The sequence below is a fragment of the Myotis brandtii genome, unplaced genomic scaffold (assembly GCF_000412655.1).
Source record: "Myotis brandtii unplaced genomic scaffold, ASM41265v1 scaffold447, whole genome shotgun sequence".
NCBI classification, from domain to species: Eukaryota; Metazoa; Chordata; class Mammalia; order Chiroptera; family Vespertilionidae; genus Myotis; species Myotis brandtii.
Window position 1 is genome coordinate 1503634 of NW_005367108.1, and position 16789 is coordinate 1520422.

The 16789-nt window shown below is 39.4% G+C and overlaps 1 protein-coding gene across 5 annotated transcripts in view; it reads left to right on the forward strand.

Moving 5' to 3' along the window:
* MSRA (methionine sulfoxide reductase A) overlaps window positions 1–16789 on the forward strand; it is a 388985-nt gene that overhangs the window by 267125 nt on the left and 105071 nt on the right. For all 5 annotated transcript variants that reach the window (XM_005874625.2, XM_014546451.1, XM_005874627.2 and 2 more), the window contains one exon: window positions 1976–2080. In XM_005874625.2, coding sequence (XP_005874687.1) covers window positions 1976–2080 — 105 coding nt within the window. The remainder of the gene's footprint in view (window positions 1–1975; window positions 2081–16789) is intronic.

The following is a 16789-nucleotide window of genomic DNA, read 5'->3' on the forward strand; positions in this document are numbered from 1 at the left end:
AAATACAACATGCTGGTAAGTGGATAAAGCCTGATGCAGTGATTATACTAAAACAAGTTGTATGTGGCGGTGTGTGTGTGTGTGTGTACATGCACATATCTAGTACATATCCAGAAAGAGATGAGTAAAAAATATTGATAGTACTTATAAGGGAGGAGTATAGATGATTTTATTTTCTTTTTTATACTTCTCCACATTTTCTAAGCTTCATACTCTGCAAATTATTGTCTCTGTAATCAAACAAATTTAAATATGAAAGAAGATAAAATATAATGAATAGATTTTTTTCCTTTTCTGGATTCATGTTCGCTTTGCTCTCTTTGCTTTGATGTGTTAGACAGAATCCTGGAAAGGAGTCAGAAGGTATTTTTTCAGGTTATGGTCCAGAAATTCGCTAGCTATTTGACTTAGTGCAAATTTAACTTACACATCTTTTAATGTTTGTATTTGTAAAATGGGGAGTTTTACCTTCCCTGCCTACACCATAAGATGGTTGTGAGAATTAAGGTGGGACTACCAACAAATATGAAAACAGGGTTACTTCAGTAAGCCTGAAGTCAAGGGATTCCTGGAACCGGCGAGGTTTGATAACTTGTTAGGACTCACTGAGAGCTGTTATTCTCATAGTTACAGATTATTTCAGGCAAATCGACCAAAGTAAGAGATGCATAGAGCAGAAACTTGAAAGATCCAGTGCAAAGCCTCCTGTCCCATGCAGTCAGGGTGTTACTCGCCCATGTGTTACTTCCTGGCATCTATGCATGACCATATGCAGAGAGTATGGCCAACCAGGAAACTGGTGAAAGCTTTGGTGTCCAGAGTTCTTATTGGGGCTTCATTACATAGGCATGATAGATAGATTGAATGATTGTCCATAGATTGGAACTCAGTCTGTGTTATCCCCACCCTCTGTCATATGGTTGGGCTTTAGCCCTCACCTTAACATTGTTGGGTATAGCCAACCTTATCCTAAGATTTGAGGAGCTGCTCAATCTTAAGATTCCCGTCTCCATCTTAAGTCTGTTGGTGTGAGAGCCCCACCCTAAAGAAGAACACTTCTACCAGTGACATAGATTACCACGACCTAGAGGCCTATGCAAAGGTCAGATAACTCTTTAGGCGAGGCTAAATGTTTTACTACACATGAGGGGATCAAAGAGAGATGGACAACAAAGTTAAATATGGAGATGATGTTTGTATGGACGGTTCTATTATTTACTATGTCCTAACACTGTAAAATAAGGAAGGGCATGAATTCCGTAGGTATAAGTGATACTGCAAATATCCTTTTCACAGATCCACAGAATCTTGGAGACCACCTTTGAGAATGGGCGCAGGTGCTGGAGACAGACATTTGCTACAGTAGTTGTTTACCACATAGACAAAGTGGGCTGAGAAAGCACTTCCTGCCCCACTGGGTATCTGAACCTGACCTTGCCTCAGTGTTAACAGCTCAGCAAATTGTTCCTCTGTTAATGAATTTATCTAACATGAACAAGTTATAGGTCTGCATTTAACAAGTTTCTCTATTTGGCACCATCTCTCTCTGTATTGCAGCTGAGCTTCCTGCATACAGCAAGGGATGATGATAAAAATAAATCAACTCATTCCCCTTCGCAGGGTTTCAAATCTCAAGCACTATGTCAGAGGGGATCCATAAGGTTTCAAAAGGGTGAAATTGGAAAAATAAAAACGCGAGCTTGTTTTCTTGTGAAATTTAAAAAAAAATAGAGCACTGTGGAGAATTCAGCATCGTCAGGAAACTTGATAAATGACAACTGCATGCTTTTAGGGGTAAAGAACCAGTGACAGAGACTTAGAACAAAACCTCAGCTGAAGCACAATTATGCTCCCACCCTTCCTTCAGAGAAAAGGATGTTAGCCTTGGTCTAGTGGGTTGTTGTTTTTTAATAAATAACTTGTAATAAGTTGATGCTGTCAGTAAATTTTGGTTGTACATTCTGTTTTTTTCAAGGAAAAACTGGGCATGCCGAAGTAGTCCGGGTGGTGTACCAGCCAGAGCACATCAGCTTTGAGGAGCTGCTCAAGGTCTTCTGGGAGAATCATGACCCGACCCAAGGTAGATGAGTGAGCCAGTATTTAATTATCTTACTAATTACAGCTGGGATAATTAGTGTTTGAGCTGCATGGAAGAGATGAACCTTGAAATCACACAGGAGCTCAAGAATATGATTGCAGACATTTATTGACGGAGAAGAGGAGGGGCTGGGGAGAAAAAGGGTGAGAGAATAAAGGCGCAGCCACAGTCGGTGCCCCTCCCCCCTTTACAGCTGTCAGGGGTGGGAAAATTCCCACAGAGAAAGACGCCAGACAATAGAGGTTCGTTCACCTTTATTATTGCATTATTCCTCCTTAATGCAGTCTTTTGTCTACAAAATTAAAGTGTCTTTTAGCAGCTCCAAAGTTTTCTGATTTATGGTTCCTTTATTTCCCTGAATGTAGCCTTTCTCATCTTTTGACGTTATCGGGTGTGTGTTTTTTAATGTCTGTGGGTGATAAAAAAAGAAAAAAGAACCTAAAGGTAAAATGCAGTATTCAGTAGCTCCACAATGCTTTCGTTATTTAAATATTTCATTTGTCTTCTGTGAAATTTGTTATATGGAAATATTAATATATTTGTGTTATAAACAATGGTGGCCAGAAATTTTATTTGAATGTACACACAAGCAAAAATCCCATGTTGGCAAATATCATTGTAATATTCAATAATAGAGCCATTTCCAGATCTCATCCTAACAGCCTTACGATCACTGCTTTGCCAATGGGATGATCTGATATTATGAGGCTTATGAGCTGAAAAGTCCTATATGATTTTCACAAACCCTGTTCATTTAGCCATCAGTCTATTTAAAAATGCTTCCCTTTAGTGTCAGGTTTTTGTGTAGCAGGTATGCTGTGTTGGCAGTTTTCTGGTGAACGGATGTCTTTTTCCACATGCTCATTGTGCTTTGTGCTGGAACCTTAATGTGATTCAGCAGCAGAGGCTGCTGGGTCCTGGTTCTGAGAACCTCCCAGTGTCAGTGTGATTTGCCAAAGGGTGAAGGTCAGAGCTAAGACAAGAGTAACAAATTGATAAATGAACCAGGGTAAGGCAAGCCCAGGATACAGGCAAATCCACTAGGGTGGATGAAGGCCTAGGAAGGAGGCCAGGAACCAGTTTTCCATTTTAGTAAAGTGTGGCTAGACATGGGGGGATGAGTCCCTGGTGGGAGAGCAATGATGTAGGGGACAGGGGTAGGGAGGACTGGTAGGGCAAGAATACTATAATCAGAAGGTTCAGGTGTCACCCCAATGTGAACTACCAGCCTCCTGTCATCAAGTGAGACAGGCTTGGTTCAGTGGAAGCTGTGCCTGATGAGCTCTTAAAGGTGATCACTAGGAGCAGCCATTCAGCCATTTGCCTCTCAAAGCCAAGGGTTAGGGCAGGTTGCTGAGAACTCCAAAATTCTCAATGGAAGCGCATACCAGGAGCCCAGTAAGCCTGAAGTCATGTAGGAGACAGGCTCCTACAGATCCCTGAGGCTGGGTATGCACCATTTGGCCATGCCAACCATAATGCCATGATATGAAAGAATCACCTTATGCTTAGCCCTGGTAAAATTTTGAAAAAGGTGAAGTCTGTTATCCACTTTTCTCTCCTTATTTCTCTTAACTACTCACCAATTTTATCATATTTTTACCAGTACACCTCAGATAATTAGGTCACTAGTACTGGCCCCTGAATCTCATGGGAGAATTCTACTTTAGAAAAGAATCTTAAAAGAACCTCTTGGTCTTCCATCCCACATGTTAAATTTATCTCAACTGTGCCTTAGCCCTTTTTGAAATCCTTTGTTTACTATCTAATTTGTTAGGGATGAAATAACAGAGTACCTAAGACTGGGGTGGCTTAACCAACAGAAACTTGTTTTCTCACAGTTCTGAAGGCTGGAAGTCAGAGATGAAGGTGTTGGCAGGGTTGGTTTTTACCCTGATTGTCTTTTCTCTTTGTCTTCACACAATCTTCTCTGTGTGCATCTGTGTCCTAATCTCCTCTTACTATAACATCATCACTCAGATTTAATTAGGGCCCACCCAAATGACCTCATTTAATCTTTTTGTTTAATGGTGTGGGTTTTTTTTTTTATTGATTTCAGAGAGGAAGGGAGAGGGAGAGAGAGAGATAGAAACACCAATGATGAGAGAGAATCATTGATTGGCTGCCTCCTGCATGCCCCACACTGGGGATTGAGCCCAAAACTTGGGCATGTGCCCTGACTGGGAAGCAAACCTTAACCCCTGGTTCTTAGGTCAACACTCAACCACTGAGCCACTCAGCTGGGCTGGCCTCATTTAGTCTTAATCTTTAATGACTATCTCCAAATATGGTCATGTTTTGAGGTACTGGAGGTTAGGGTTTAAAATTATGATTTGTGGGTACTAGAGAAATACAGTATAGCTCATAACACTAATAGTACACCATTTTGGTTTGTGTACTATTCTTCTTGGGCTATTTTTATTTTAACTGGGGTGCATAAACTGGAAAAGACTTTATAGGTCATCTTGTTAAACTTCAGCTTTAGTTCTACAAGCCTAAAGATGAAATTGTGGTTTAAGGACCATGGGATTTGATTATTGAGTAACATTTTTACACTAATATTTGGACAAATTGCACAGCTAGGAGGAGAGTTTCTCTGCCCTTTCATACATTTGTTCCTGCTTAGAATAGTGCTTGATGCAATATACACATCACTCATAGTAAATCACAAGATATCTGATCTTCCCACATTATTATTAGAATTACCTTTTTGGATAGTTTAGTGTAATGGGCCGTGGTAACAATCGTTCTCTGCCTTGCAAGGTTTCCCATGAACCTTCTGGAAAAAAAGGCCAAATGAGTGATCACATGACCCAGGCCTGGCCAATCACAGTACCTTTTCCTGTTGTCAACAGAGTTTGATCCAAAGAACAGTCATGTGACCCAAGCAGGACCAATTAGAGTCCTTCCCCAGGACTCTTGATGAGAGAAACTAGTGTTCTCACTTTATTGGGGTGCCAAGGTGATGGTGCACTGAGCATGGAAAGAGTCTGTTCACAGGATAAACAAGGGAGGAAGATGAGAAGACACTGAGAAGTGAGAGTTGGAAACCCGCATGTTAAATTTATCTCAACTGTGCCTTAGCCCTTTTTGAAATCCTTTGTTTACTATCTAATTTGTTAGGGATGAAATAACAGAGTACCTAAGACTGGGGTGGCTTAACCAACAGAAACTTGTTTTCTCACAGTTCTGAAGGCTGGAAGTCAGAGATGAAGGTGTTGGCAGGGTTGGTTTTTACCCTGATTGTCTTTTCTCTTTGTCTTCACACAGTCTTCTCTGTGTGCATCTGTGTCCTAATCTCCTCTTACTATAACATCATCACTCAGATTTAATTAGGGCCCACCCAAATGACCTCATTTAATCTTTTTGTTTAATGGTGTGGGTTTTTTTTTTTATTGATTTCAGAGAGGAAGGGAGAGGGAGAGAGAGATAGAAACACCAATGATGAGAGAGAATCATTGATTGGCTGCCTCCTGCATGCCCCACACTGGGGATTGAGCCCAAAACTTGGGCATGTGCCCTGACTGGAAAGCAAACCTTAACCCCTGGTTCTTAGGTCAACACTCAACCACTGAGCCACTCAGCTGGGCTGGCCTCATTTAGTCTTAATCTTTAATGACTATCTCCAAATATGGTCATGTTTTGAGGTACTGGAGGTTAGGGTTTAAAATTATGATTTGTGGGTACTAGAGAAATACAGTATAGCTCATAACACTAATAGTACACCATTTTGGTTTGTGTACTATTCTTCTTGGGCTATTTTTATTTTAACTGGGGTGCATAAACTGGAAAAGACTTTATAGGTCATCTTGTTAAACTTCAGCTTTAGTTCTACAAGCCAAAAGATGAAATTGTGGTTTAAGGACCATGGGATTTGATTATTGAGTGACATTTTTACACTGATATTTGGACAAATTGCACAGCTAGGAGGAAAGTTTCTCTGCCCTTTCATACATTTGTTCCTGCTTGGAATAGTGCTTGATGCAATATACACGTCACTCATAGTAAATCACAAGATATCTTATCTTCCCACATTATTATTAGAATTACCTTTTTGGATAGTTTAGTGTAATGGGCCGTGGTAACAATCGTTCTCTGCCTTGCAAGGTTTCCCATGAACCTTCTGGAAAAAAAGGCCAAATGAATGATCACATGACCCAGGCCTGGCCAATCACAGTACCTTTTCCTGTTGTCAACAGAGTTTGATCCAAAGAACAGTCATGTGACCCAAGCAGGACCAATTAGAGTCCTTCCCCAGGACTCTTGATGAGAGAAACTAGTGTTCTCACTTTATTGGGGTGCCAAGGTGAAAGGGAGGAAGAGAAGACACTGAGAAGTGAGAGTTGGAAAGAGAGAACCTTCAGGAGACTTGGGGCTCTGAAACTTCATGCTCCTACAGTAGTTCCTTCAATTCTGAGAGTTCTCCTTGTAGCATTCCAAGCAGTGAGGACTAATACGTATCCTCCTCTTTCCTCTTTTTTACTAAAGCTAGTTTGTTGGGTTTCTACTACTTGCAATAACAAAAATCCTGAATAATTCCCCTATTCAGCTTAATCATTGTGCTCATTATCTTCAGTAACTATTAGCTAACCATGTTCATTTGGCTCTATAAATCTGAGGTCTAAAGCCATTTTGTTAATAGTTTTACCATTGACTCAGACATGGACTGAAGGACACAATAATTGTTTCTTCAAGACTGGTTGGTGGTTTGATTAAAGGGTTCCTTGGTAATTCAGAGTTCAGAATTGGGTGTGAGATTTGGCATCTTTGACCTAAGATCATATCATATCCATATCCTCTCTCAATATTTCTGAATTACTATGAAAGATATTAATTAACAAATTTTATCTTGTTTCTACTCTGTTAGCTAGGTATTGTGCAAGGTGGTGCAAAATCACTAAGTGGTCTGGAATAAGTAGAAGTATGGTTAATGCATAGGGAAAATGTATTCCTAAAGGAAGAAAATGGTTTAATCTCAATGTACTGGAATCAAATGAGCATTTAGATAAATGTCTATAAGACCATAGACCAGCGGTTCTCAACCTGTGGGTCGCGACCACTTTGGGGGTCGAACGACCCTTTCACAGGGGTCGCCTAAAGGTATTCATGGCATAGATTAGACAGAGAATACCCTGCATGTTCTTCACTGCTTCCAAGTACTAAAGGCGGCTCTCACAGTCTCCATCCTGATGGGAAGGAGGAAGTCCCCGTGTCTTCCCTTTTGAAGGGAGCAAAACCCATGAGAGAACTATTAGAAAGTGTAGGCTTCTAAAGATATAGGTGGGGCCAGACACCTGTAATTCCACAGCCAATATGCAGTGAGTCCTGAGAGAGTACCACTCAATGGATTAGTGTCGTGGGGTGTAGAGCAGACCTAATGGCATCATTATACATTTGGCCAGTAAATAGGGTAGATTTTTCTCTTAATTTACCAATTACCACAAAACCTGTACTTTTGCTGGAGCTTTCAGATAGCACTGTTTAAGCTACTATGTCCTAGTCTGTCTTTCTTTTTTATTCATTGGAGAAATAAAGTCCTTCCAGGCTTCTAAGGGTAGACTGGGGCATGCCCATTCTTGACCATACAGTCCCCAAGCTCCTCTGGTCTCCAGGCAACATGGCAGAACCTGAGATTTATATTTGGGTTCTGGCCCCAGCTGGATCTCTTCCCAATCTTGCAACCTTGGCCAAAACAATTGTTCATTCTGAACCTCTGTTTTCAGAAAAAGGGATACTAATGTCTATATAGCTTACTTCATGGGCCATCATTAGAATTAAAATAATCTGAAAATAACTTGAAAATGGTTAAGTACCATGCAAATGACAGGCATTGTTATGTTCTCAATACAACAACACAATTTCACCAGGTCTATTTATTTTTATATCCATATTGATAAATGTTTTCATGGAGCTCCCTGTGATATAGTTGGGCCGTTAGTATATTTTTTAAAGCAAATATATTAAAATGCTACTATGAATTTAATCACACTTTAAACTGAATGCCTATTTTATTAACCAACACAATGTCCCCATACCTCCGGAAAATGGAAATTCTTACCCACATAATGTGTCCTACAGCCTCTACCATACCTGCTGTGCAGGTGGATTTTGTACCTCTTGCAGTAGCTCCAGGCCTTCCTGGTGAACTGTGGCCACAGGTGGGGGCTACTCCAGAGCACTCCTGAAGGAGCAGTGGCCTTCCTGCAGAGGCCTCCTGGCTGAGACTAGGCATTGAACCCATATCAGTTTCCTTACTTCTGTGGTATTGGAATTTTAGCTGGATATGCTTCTACCCGTGGCAACTAAATTTCCCAGAAGCCTTATGGCTAAGTATGGCCATGTGTCAAATTCTGACTCCCTGGCCATGACTACAAGTCATGGTGCACAACTTCTGGGTTGTGTGCACTAAGAGGAAGGGATGTTCTCTTCCTCCTCCTCCCTTCCCACAGGTTGCATGTGCTTGTAGTGGTGAACTGTCTGGACCACTGGGATGGGGGCTTTACACTTGTAATTGAGGCATTACAAGATAGAAGGCTCCAGAGTTATCATCCCAGGCTGGACTCTATACAAGAACTGTCTTCTTTAAGCTACTCTTATTTTGGTTTATTTTAAGCCTTATTATTTTCTACAACAGATGAAACTCTATCCATACTAAAATAGCCTTCAACTGTAAGCTGATGAACTCCTAGTCACTCCTCTGAAGATCTTAATTAAAATTTTCCCCAATTAACTGTCTTTAATGAAATCTGTTAAGAGTATGGACTCTGGGGTTAGAGGAGATATGGCTTTAATTGGTTATGCCACGTGCTAGCTATGTGGCCTGGGAAAGTTGCACAGCCTTACCAAGTCTTGTTTCTCTCTACCCCACTTGACCACTGGGTCCTAGCTGTATTGTTTCTCATCTGGCTGCTACCAGTAGCTTTCTAACTGACCCGTCTTGTCCTTTCCTAACCCATTCTCCATAATGACCTGTTAAACACACAAAACAAAGTATGTCCCTCTCCTGCTTAAAGCACAGGGCTGGTTGTCTGTTTTCTTTGGGACAATAATACAGACTTTACCCTGGTCAGCATGGCCAGGGATTCACTGCTTGGTGCCTACTTCTCCAACGTTTTTACCCCTCCCCAGCCCTTACACAGCATTTCTGTTACTGCGGCCTTCGTACACAAGCACTTTCTTGCCTTGGAGCCTGCACCTACTGTTCAGTCTGCCCACAGCTCTTGGCCTGACTGGCTTCTTCCTTTTCTTCAGCTCAAAATGTTCTGTCCTCAGAGAGGTCTTCCCCGATCTACCCTAACGAAGTACTTTTCCTCAGCCCCACTCCCAGGTTTCTCTATCACTGCACTCTCCTTCCTGCCTAACATTTATTACAGGTACAATGATTTGTCTGCTTACTTGTTTATTAACTATCTCCTCTTCTAGAAACTAAGCTTCATATTAAATATTTTCTCATTGAAAAATTAATGGGTGAGTCTCACTTTCCCCATTAGTAAAACAGTTCCTGTCCCATGAATGTGCGTCAGGATGTGTGAGGGAGTGTAGTCTGTTGGGCAGAGCCCAGTGCCGGGCAGAGTGTAGGACAGTACTCGTCCTGCCTGGGTGAGAGCCATGGCACCAGCTCCTGGTTATTTACCCTACTCCTTCTTGAACCCCAGTATTTCTCCACTTTTCCTCTATGATCTTCCCCCGGCAAATGTCCTCAATACTCCTGATCATCCTCTAGTTGGTTTATACCCTTTATTCTCAGTTGACTCCTCAGTGCTTCTTTTCCTCTCATACCCCCATCCCTTCCCATAGTGAGCTCCCACTGGTCCTCTGAAAGCTTTGTCAGGCCTGCCCAGTGGGCCACACTATCTGTGGTGTTAGGTCCCATGGGGCCCCAGGACCACACACCCTGGTGCCGTAGCCCTCAGATCCATGAGTAGGGAATTAATGTGGCTCCTCAGCCCTTGGCTGGAACTAGAGACCCCTATGGACTCTCCTCCATTCAGTGCCTTTTGATCCCACTTCCCCCTTCTCCTCTCCCCACTGAGCATCACTTCAGGTGGGTTATTCTCACGAGGCCCCCAGAGAATCAGGGGTGGGTTCGTCCATTCCATCTTGAGCAGTTTGCTTCATAACCTCTTCCCAGGTGCACAGTAGAGAAGCGAGCTCCCCCGCCCTGCTGTCTACTGGGAAACATTAATTGGAGAGAGAAAAATCCTACTTTCCTTCTGTTTCTCATCAAGTTGGCATCAATTAAGAGTGGTGTTCATATATTTGAACTTGCCAAATTAATACCTGAACTTTGTTGTGCTGACCCTTTTAAGTTAGTTTTTTAGATAAGTCACCAATTCTGAAGGACTATCTTTTTTTTAGACCATGTACAAGGAATCCATCATCTGCAAATAATTAGACAGTAGAAATTACATTGTATTGCTAATGAGCAGATGTGCATACTTATAGTGGAGGAACAGCTGCACACATATAAAATGCAAAAACGACCCAAACCCGGCATTATGAATTCTGAAAGGGACTCCATTCTTTTAAGAATTTTAGAAACAGGAAAAAAAAAATGAAACAAAGAATTTAACTGATATTTTTCTTTATTAATTGTTCTCTGAGTTGCACTTTTCCCTGCATAACATTATCATACATGTACATAGTATCTTTGCTATTTGCAAATGTGCTATTTGCACTTTCAAATCCCTCTTTCATATAATACTATAGAGCTTATATTTAACATTTTTTTCTTTGCATTTCTAGTATTGTAAGGGTTTAAGGGTTTGGTGCCTCCAAACTAATAAAAGACCTCTCCTGGGTGTTTTCTCTGGGCTGGGCATGGTGCTAAGTGTTTACATCCACGCAGTCCCATTTGATTCTTAAAGTCACCTGTGAACAAATGGTCTTGGACCCGTTTTACAGATGAACAAACAGGCGCAGAAAGGTGAAGTGATTTGCCATGAGCCAATAAGTACTAATGGGACAGAGCTGGGATTTGGACCTAAGGCACAATTCCAAAACTTGTGTTCTTTCCATATGTGGTGCATGATTCCACGTTGTTACACAATGCAATTAGCCAACAGAAAGAAAGAAAAAAACACCCATGGCTGGAAATAGTAGCACATTATCCATCAAACAGTTTCTGTCCTCATAAGCTCCTTATAATTCTGTTAAGGATTTTTAAGACGAAGTTCAAATAGGCTTTTGAAAACTTTCAGCCAGGAAGAATTCCACATATTTTACGTAGGAATGGTTAGATTGTTTAAAGTTTGAATAAGTTTCTAAAATGATATAAAATCAATAAAAAGAAATGAAGTCAGAAGAATTGTATTACTTCACACAAAATAGTTCTAAATTAGAGCAAAATCAGAGCTGATAGCACTGACAGGAGCTAGGACTTCCAGGTGCTGGAAATGGCGAGGTTATTCAGGTTAACTTTCTCATCAAAAGCAACTGAAAATGTAGGATAAGATATAAAAATATATTAAACATGTCACATCAAAGAGCTTACAAAATGATTAGGAATTACCAGGTAAAATTTGCCAGACTAAAACACCATTGTTCTAGGGAATTTGCCAATCCTAGAAAAGTTGAATTTTGGGGGACTTATTAAGGGTATAGAGGGTGTGACCAACACAATTAAAGCACTCGACCTTGGATATCTATTAAACACTGTACCCTATACCTTTGTCTTTTAAAAAAATCCTTACCTGAGGATATGTCCCTATTGATTTTGGGGGCAGGGAAAGAGAGAAACATCTATTGGCTGCCTCCCATAGACACTTCTATTATAGAGAAAAGACAAATAGTGATATTAAAATATTTCTTCTAATTAATTTCCTTTCAATGTGCATGAATCTGTGCACTGGGCCACTAGTATAAATATAAAAGATTACTTTCTTAATCTGATAAACAATATATAAAAAATTCTACAGCAATTATCATACTTATCAGTGAAATATTGAGAAACTCTAATGATGCCATTACAACTTCTAATGAGCATTGTACTGTGGTTCTTGGCTCATGCAGTGAGTCAAGGAAAGAAAAGTGATTGAAAAATATGACACATACCTGTTTACCTTTTCTCACCTGGGCAACATTTCCCATCCTTTCTTGTAGTGGCCACATGACTAAGTTCTTGCCAATGGGATGTGAGCATAAATGACACGTGATACTGATAGGTCTGGCCCATAAGTACCTCCTGCATGATCTTTGAACTTCTCTCTTCATCTGTCTGCCAACTAAATGTGGAGTCCAGGGCAAACCTTTGAAGTAACATCTTGAAGATAGGTAAGCTTCCATCAGGCTAGACCTTGGAAGAGTTCATGAAACAGAACCATTTCCAACTCCTCTTTACAAATTGGATTTTGCATCATCAAGAAATAAACTAGTAAAAAAGAAAGAAAGAAAGAAACTAGTAACTTAAGCCAATGGAATTTCAGGGTTTATTTATTTACCAGGAATTGGTACCTTGAAGTAGAGTGCTACCAAAAACTCTAGAAAACGTGGCACTTGCTTAATAGTTGGGCAACTGGAAAAGGAATGCATTTTTAATAAATATGATAAGATGATTTGGATTTTCACACGGGGAAACATTCAATTAGATTTCTACCTTGCACCATACATAAAATCCAATTCCAAGTGCATTAAAGACCTAAGTGTGAAAGCAAAACTCCAGAACTCCAAGTAGATAATATCATGACGACTTTGGGTTTGAAACACATTTTTTTAAGCAAGACCCCAAAAGCATTACCCATAAGGGGAAAATATTCGGTAAACTATATTTAAACTTAGCCTGGCCAATGTGGCTCAGTGGTTGAGCATCGACCCATGAATAAGGAGGTCACTGTTAGATTCCAAGTCAGGGCACATGCTTGCATTGCAGTTTCCATTCCCCAGTAGCTGGTGTGCAACCAATCGATGATTCTCTTTCACTATTAATGTTTCTATTTCTCTCTCCCTCTCCCTTCCTCTCTCTGAAATAAATAAAAACATTTTAAAAAAAGAAAAAGCTATATTAAAATCATAGCTTGGTTCATAAAAAAATAAAATGTAAGAACAGAGAGGTTATATTTTATAAAAGATTAGTATCCAGGATATATAACAATAGATTTTAAAAATATCTCCAATGGATTAAAAACAAAGACCACTGAATAGAAAAATGGGCAAAGCACTTGAATAGTGGTGAGAAAACATGTGAAATTATAGTCAATGTCATTATTAATCAGAAATGCAAATTAAGTTCTAGTGAGATTCTATTTCATATCAAGCATAAAGTCTCATGCAATGATGCAGGTTTTGTAAATTGGTAGAACTCTGGAAACCAGTTCAGCATTCAGTTAAGTTAAAGATGTGCAAACTCCATTAGCCAACAATTCTATCTCTAGGTATAACAGAATACATGTCAAAAATGTTCTTAGCAGCCCAAGCTGGTAATATTCATCATCAGTAGAATGGATAAATCAGTTGCAATCTATTATACAATAGGATATTATGAAACAATGAAAATGAAGAAAATAAAAAGAATCTCATGAACATAATAGTATGTGAAGTATTAAAACTACAGTGTAATTTTATTTAAATAAATTTCCAAAGCAGGCAAAACTAAACTATGTTGTTTCCTATGTGTGCCTAATACAAGGAAATTATGGTCACAAAAATCAGGCATGGTTATAACTGGAGAGAGAAGTAGGGTCTGTTATCAGTAGGGATACACAGAGGGCTTTCAAAGGTCCTGGCAACACTTTATTTCTTGACATGAGTGGTGGTTATATAATGTGAACACTTCAATAAACTGTGGTTTGTTTTATGTACTTTTGTACATTTATGTACCTTTCTGTAATAAGATCTAGAAATGACAAAGGTTAATATATTGATTGCTATTCCTGCTAACAATATGAACAATGTCCATGATGAAGCACAAACTTTGTGAATAAGTGTGCACATGTGTGCTGATACTGATACAAATGTAAACATCTTGTAAGTATCATTTACATGCCTAATGTTCTATAGTGGAATACTCTGGCTGACTCATTCCTACAAAACTTTAAGACTTGGATAAGAAATGGTGACATAGAAATTTTACTATTTTGAAAGTTTTAAAATACATTCTCTGGTAATTTGAACATTTCAAGACACATTATTTGGTCAAATTTGTAAGTTCAAACGGATGTGGAGTCTCAGACATCCTAAGAAAATCCTATCTAATAAAAGAGTAATGTGTAAATTGACCATCACTCCAACACACAAGATGGCCACCCCCATGTGGACACAAGATGGCTGGCAGGGGAGGGCAGTTGGGGGCAACTGGGCCTGCAGGAGAGGGTAGTTAGGAGCAATCAGGCTGGCAAGGGAGCAGTTAGGTGTCGATCAGGATGGCAGGGCAGTGGTTAGGGGCAATCAGGCAGGCAGGCAGGTGAGTGGTTGGGAGCCAGCAGTCCTGGATTGTGAGAGGGATGTCCGACTGCCCATTGAGGCCCAATCCCTGTGAGATCGGGCCTAAACGGGCAGTCAGACATCCCTCGAGGGGTCCCAGATTGGAGAGGGTGCAGGCTGGGCTGAGGGACACATACCCTCCCCCCCGCCCCCGTCCACGAATTTCGTGCACCGGGCCTCTAGTATCATAATAAAATATTTCCCTTAGCCTGCCATAAATAGAATTTTTCTTTGATAGAAACAAAATCTATGCCAATATAACTTTTTTACCTTTTAGGAATAAATCACCATACCCTCTTTTCAAAATTATTTTTGATTGTAGACATAATGTTTTCTCATTAATGAAAATCAGACCTTTCCTTTTAGATGTAAAGTGAATATTTGGCACCTCTGTTATATAGCAACTAGTGGTCTGGTGCACGGATTCATGCACATTGAAAGGAAATTAATTAGAAGAAATATTTTAATATCACTATTTGCTCTTTCTCTATAATATAAGTGTCAGAGATTAAAGAAAATTAGTAAAATATATGTGAAAATAATGTATAAATTGATTAATAAATAAACAATATGATATAACAACAACAAAGACATGATATAAAAATAACAAAAACATGATATAAAAACAACATTGATACAATGACTGATAAATTGATTAAACTTATTCTAATTCTCCCTGTATACCACATTAAAAATAAAAACACTTTCAGAGTGCTTGACTAACTTCCTTTGTGATGAAGTATTTACAACTTTAACTTTAATGTCACATGCTCTTTGAACTCAAGAGAAAGCAACATATAACCAACCATGTCCGAAAACAGGTTTAGGTAGAAATATTCCTACTCTGTCTAGAGTTTGTCCTTATGATTTATTAATAGTCATTGTGAATGCTGGCATCACAGGAAACTGTCTTCGAATTAATTTAAATGGGAGGCCAGTGTCAGACGGACAAATATCACGCATGCACGAGTCCATGTTTATATTTAAATTTCCAGGGTTCATCATATATACTGGCTGATTGGTCGGTTAGACAGTCGGACAGATGGACGGTCGGTCACTGAGTCTTTTATATCTATCTACACTAATAAAAGAGAAACATGGTAATTAGCGTACGACCGCTACCCTTTTCATTGGCTAATCAGTGAGTATATGCAAATTAACTGACAACCAAGATGGCGGGTGCAGGCTGGGCTGAGGGACACATACCCTCCCCCCCGCCCCCGTCCACGAATTTCGTGCACCGGGCCTCTAGTATCATAATAAAATATTTCCCTTAGCCTGCCATAAATAGAATTTTTCTTTGATAGAAACAAAATCTATGCCAATATAACTTTTTTACCTTTTAGGAATAAATCACCATACCCTCTTTTCAAAATTATTTTTGATTGTAGACATAATGTTTTCTCATTAATGAAAATCAGACCTTTCCTTTTAGATGTAAAGTGAATATTTGGCACCTCTGTTATATAGCAACTAGTGGTCTGGTGCACGGATTCATGCACATTGAAAGGAAATTAATTAGAAGAAATATTTTAATATCACTATTTGCCCTTTCTCTATAATATAAGTGTCAGAGATTAAAGAAAATTAGTAAAATATATGTGAAAATAATGTATAAATTGATTAATAAATAAACAATATGATATAACAACAACAAAGACATGATATAAAAATAACAAAAACATGATATAAAAACAACATTGATACAATGACTGATAAATTGATTAAACTTATTCTAATTCTCCCTGTATACCACATTAAAAATAAAAACACTTTCAGAGTGCTTGACTAACTTCCTTTGTGATAAAGTATTTACAACTTTAACTTTAATGTCACATGCTCTTTGAACTCAAGAGAAAGCAACATATAACCAACCATGTCCGAAAACAGGTTTAGGTAGAAATATTCCTACTCTGTCTAGAGTTTGTCCTTATGATTTATTAATAGTCATTGTGAATGCTGGCATCACAGGAAACTGTCTTCGAATTAATTTAAATGGGAGGCCAGTGTCAGACGGACAAATATCACGCATGCACGAGTCCATGTTTATATTTAAATTTCCAGGGTTCATCATATATACTGGCTGATTGGTCGGTTAGACAGTCGGACAGATGGACGGTCGGTCACTGAGTCTTTTATATCTATCTACACTAATAAAAGAGAAACATGGTAATTAGCGTACGACCGCTACCCTTTTCATTGGCTAATCAGTGAGTATATGCAAATTAACTGACAACCAAGATGGTGGCTGGCAGCCAGGCACTGAAGCGAGCA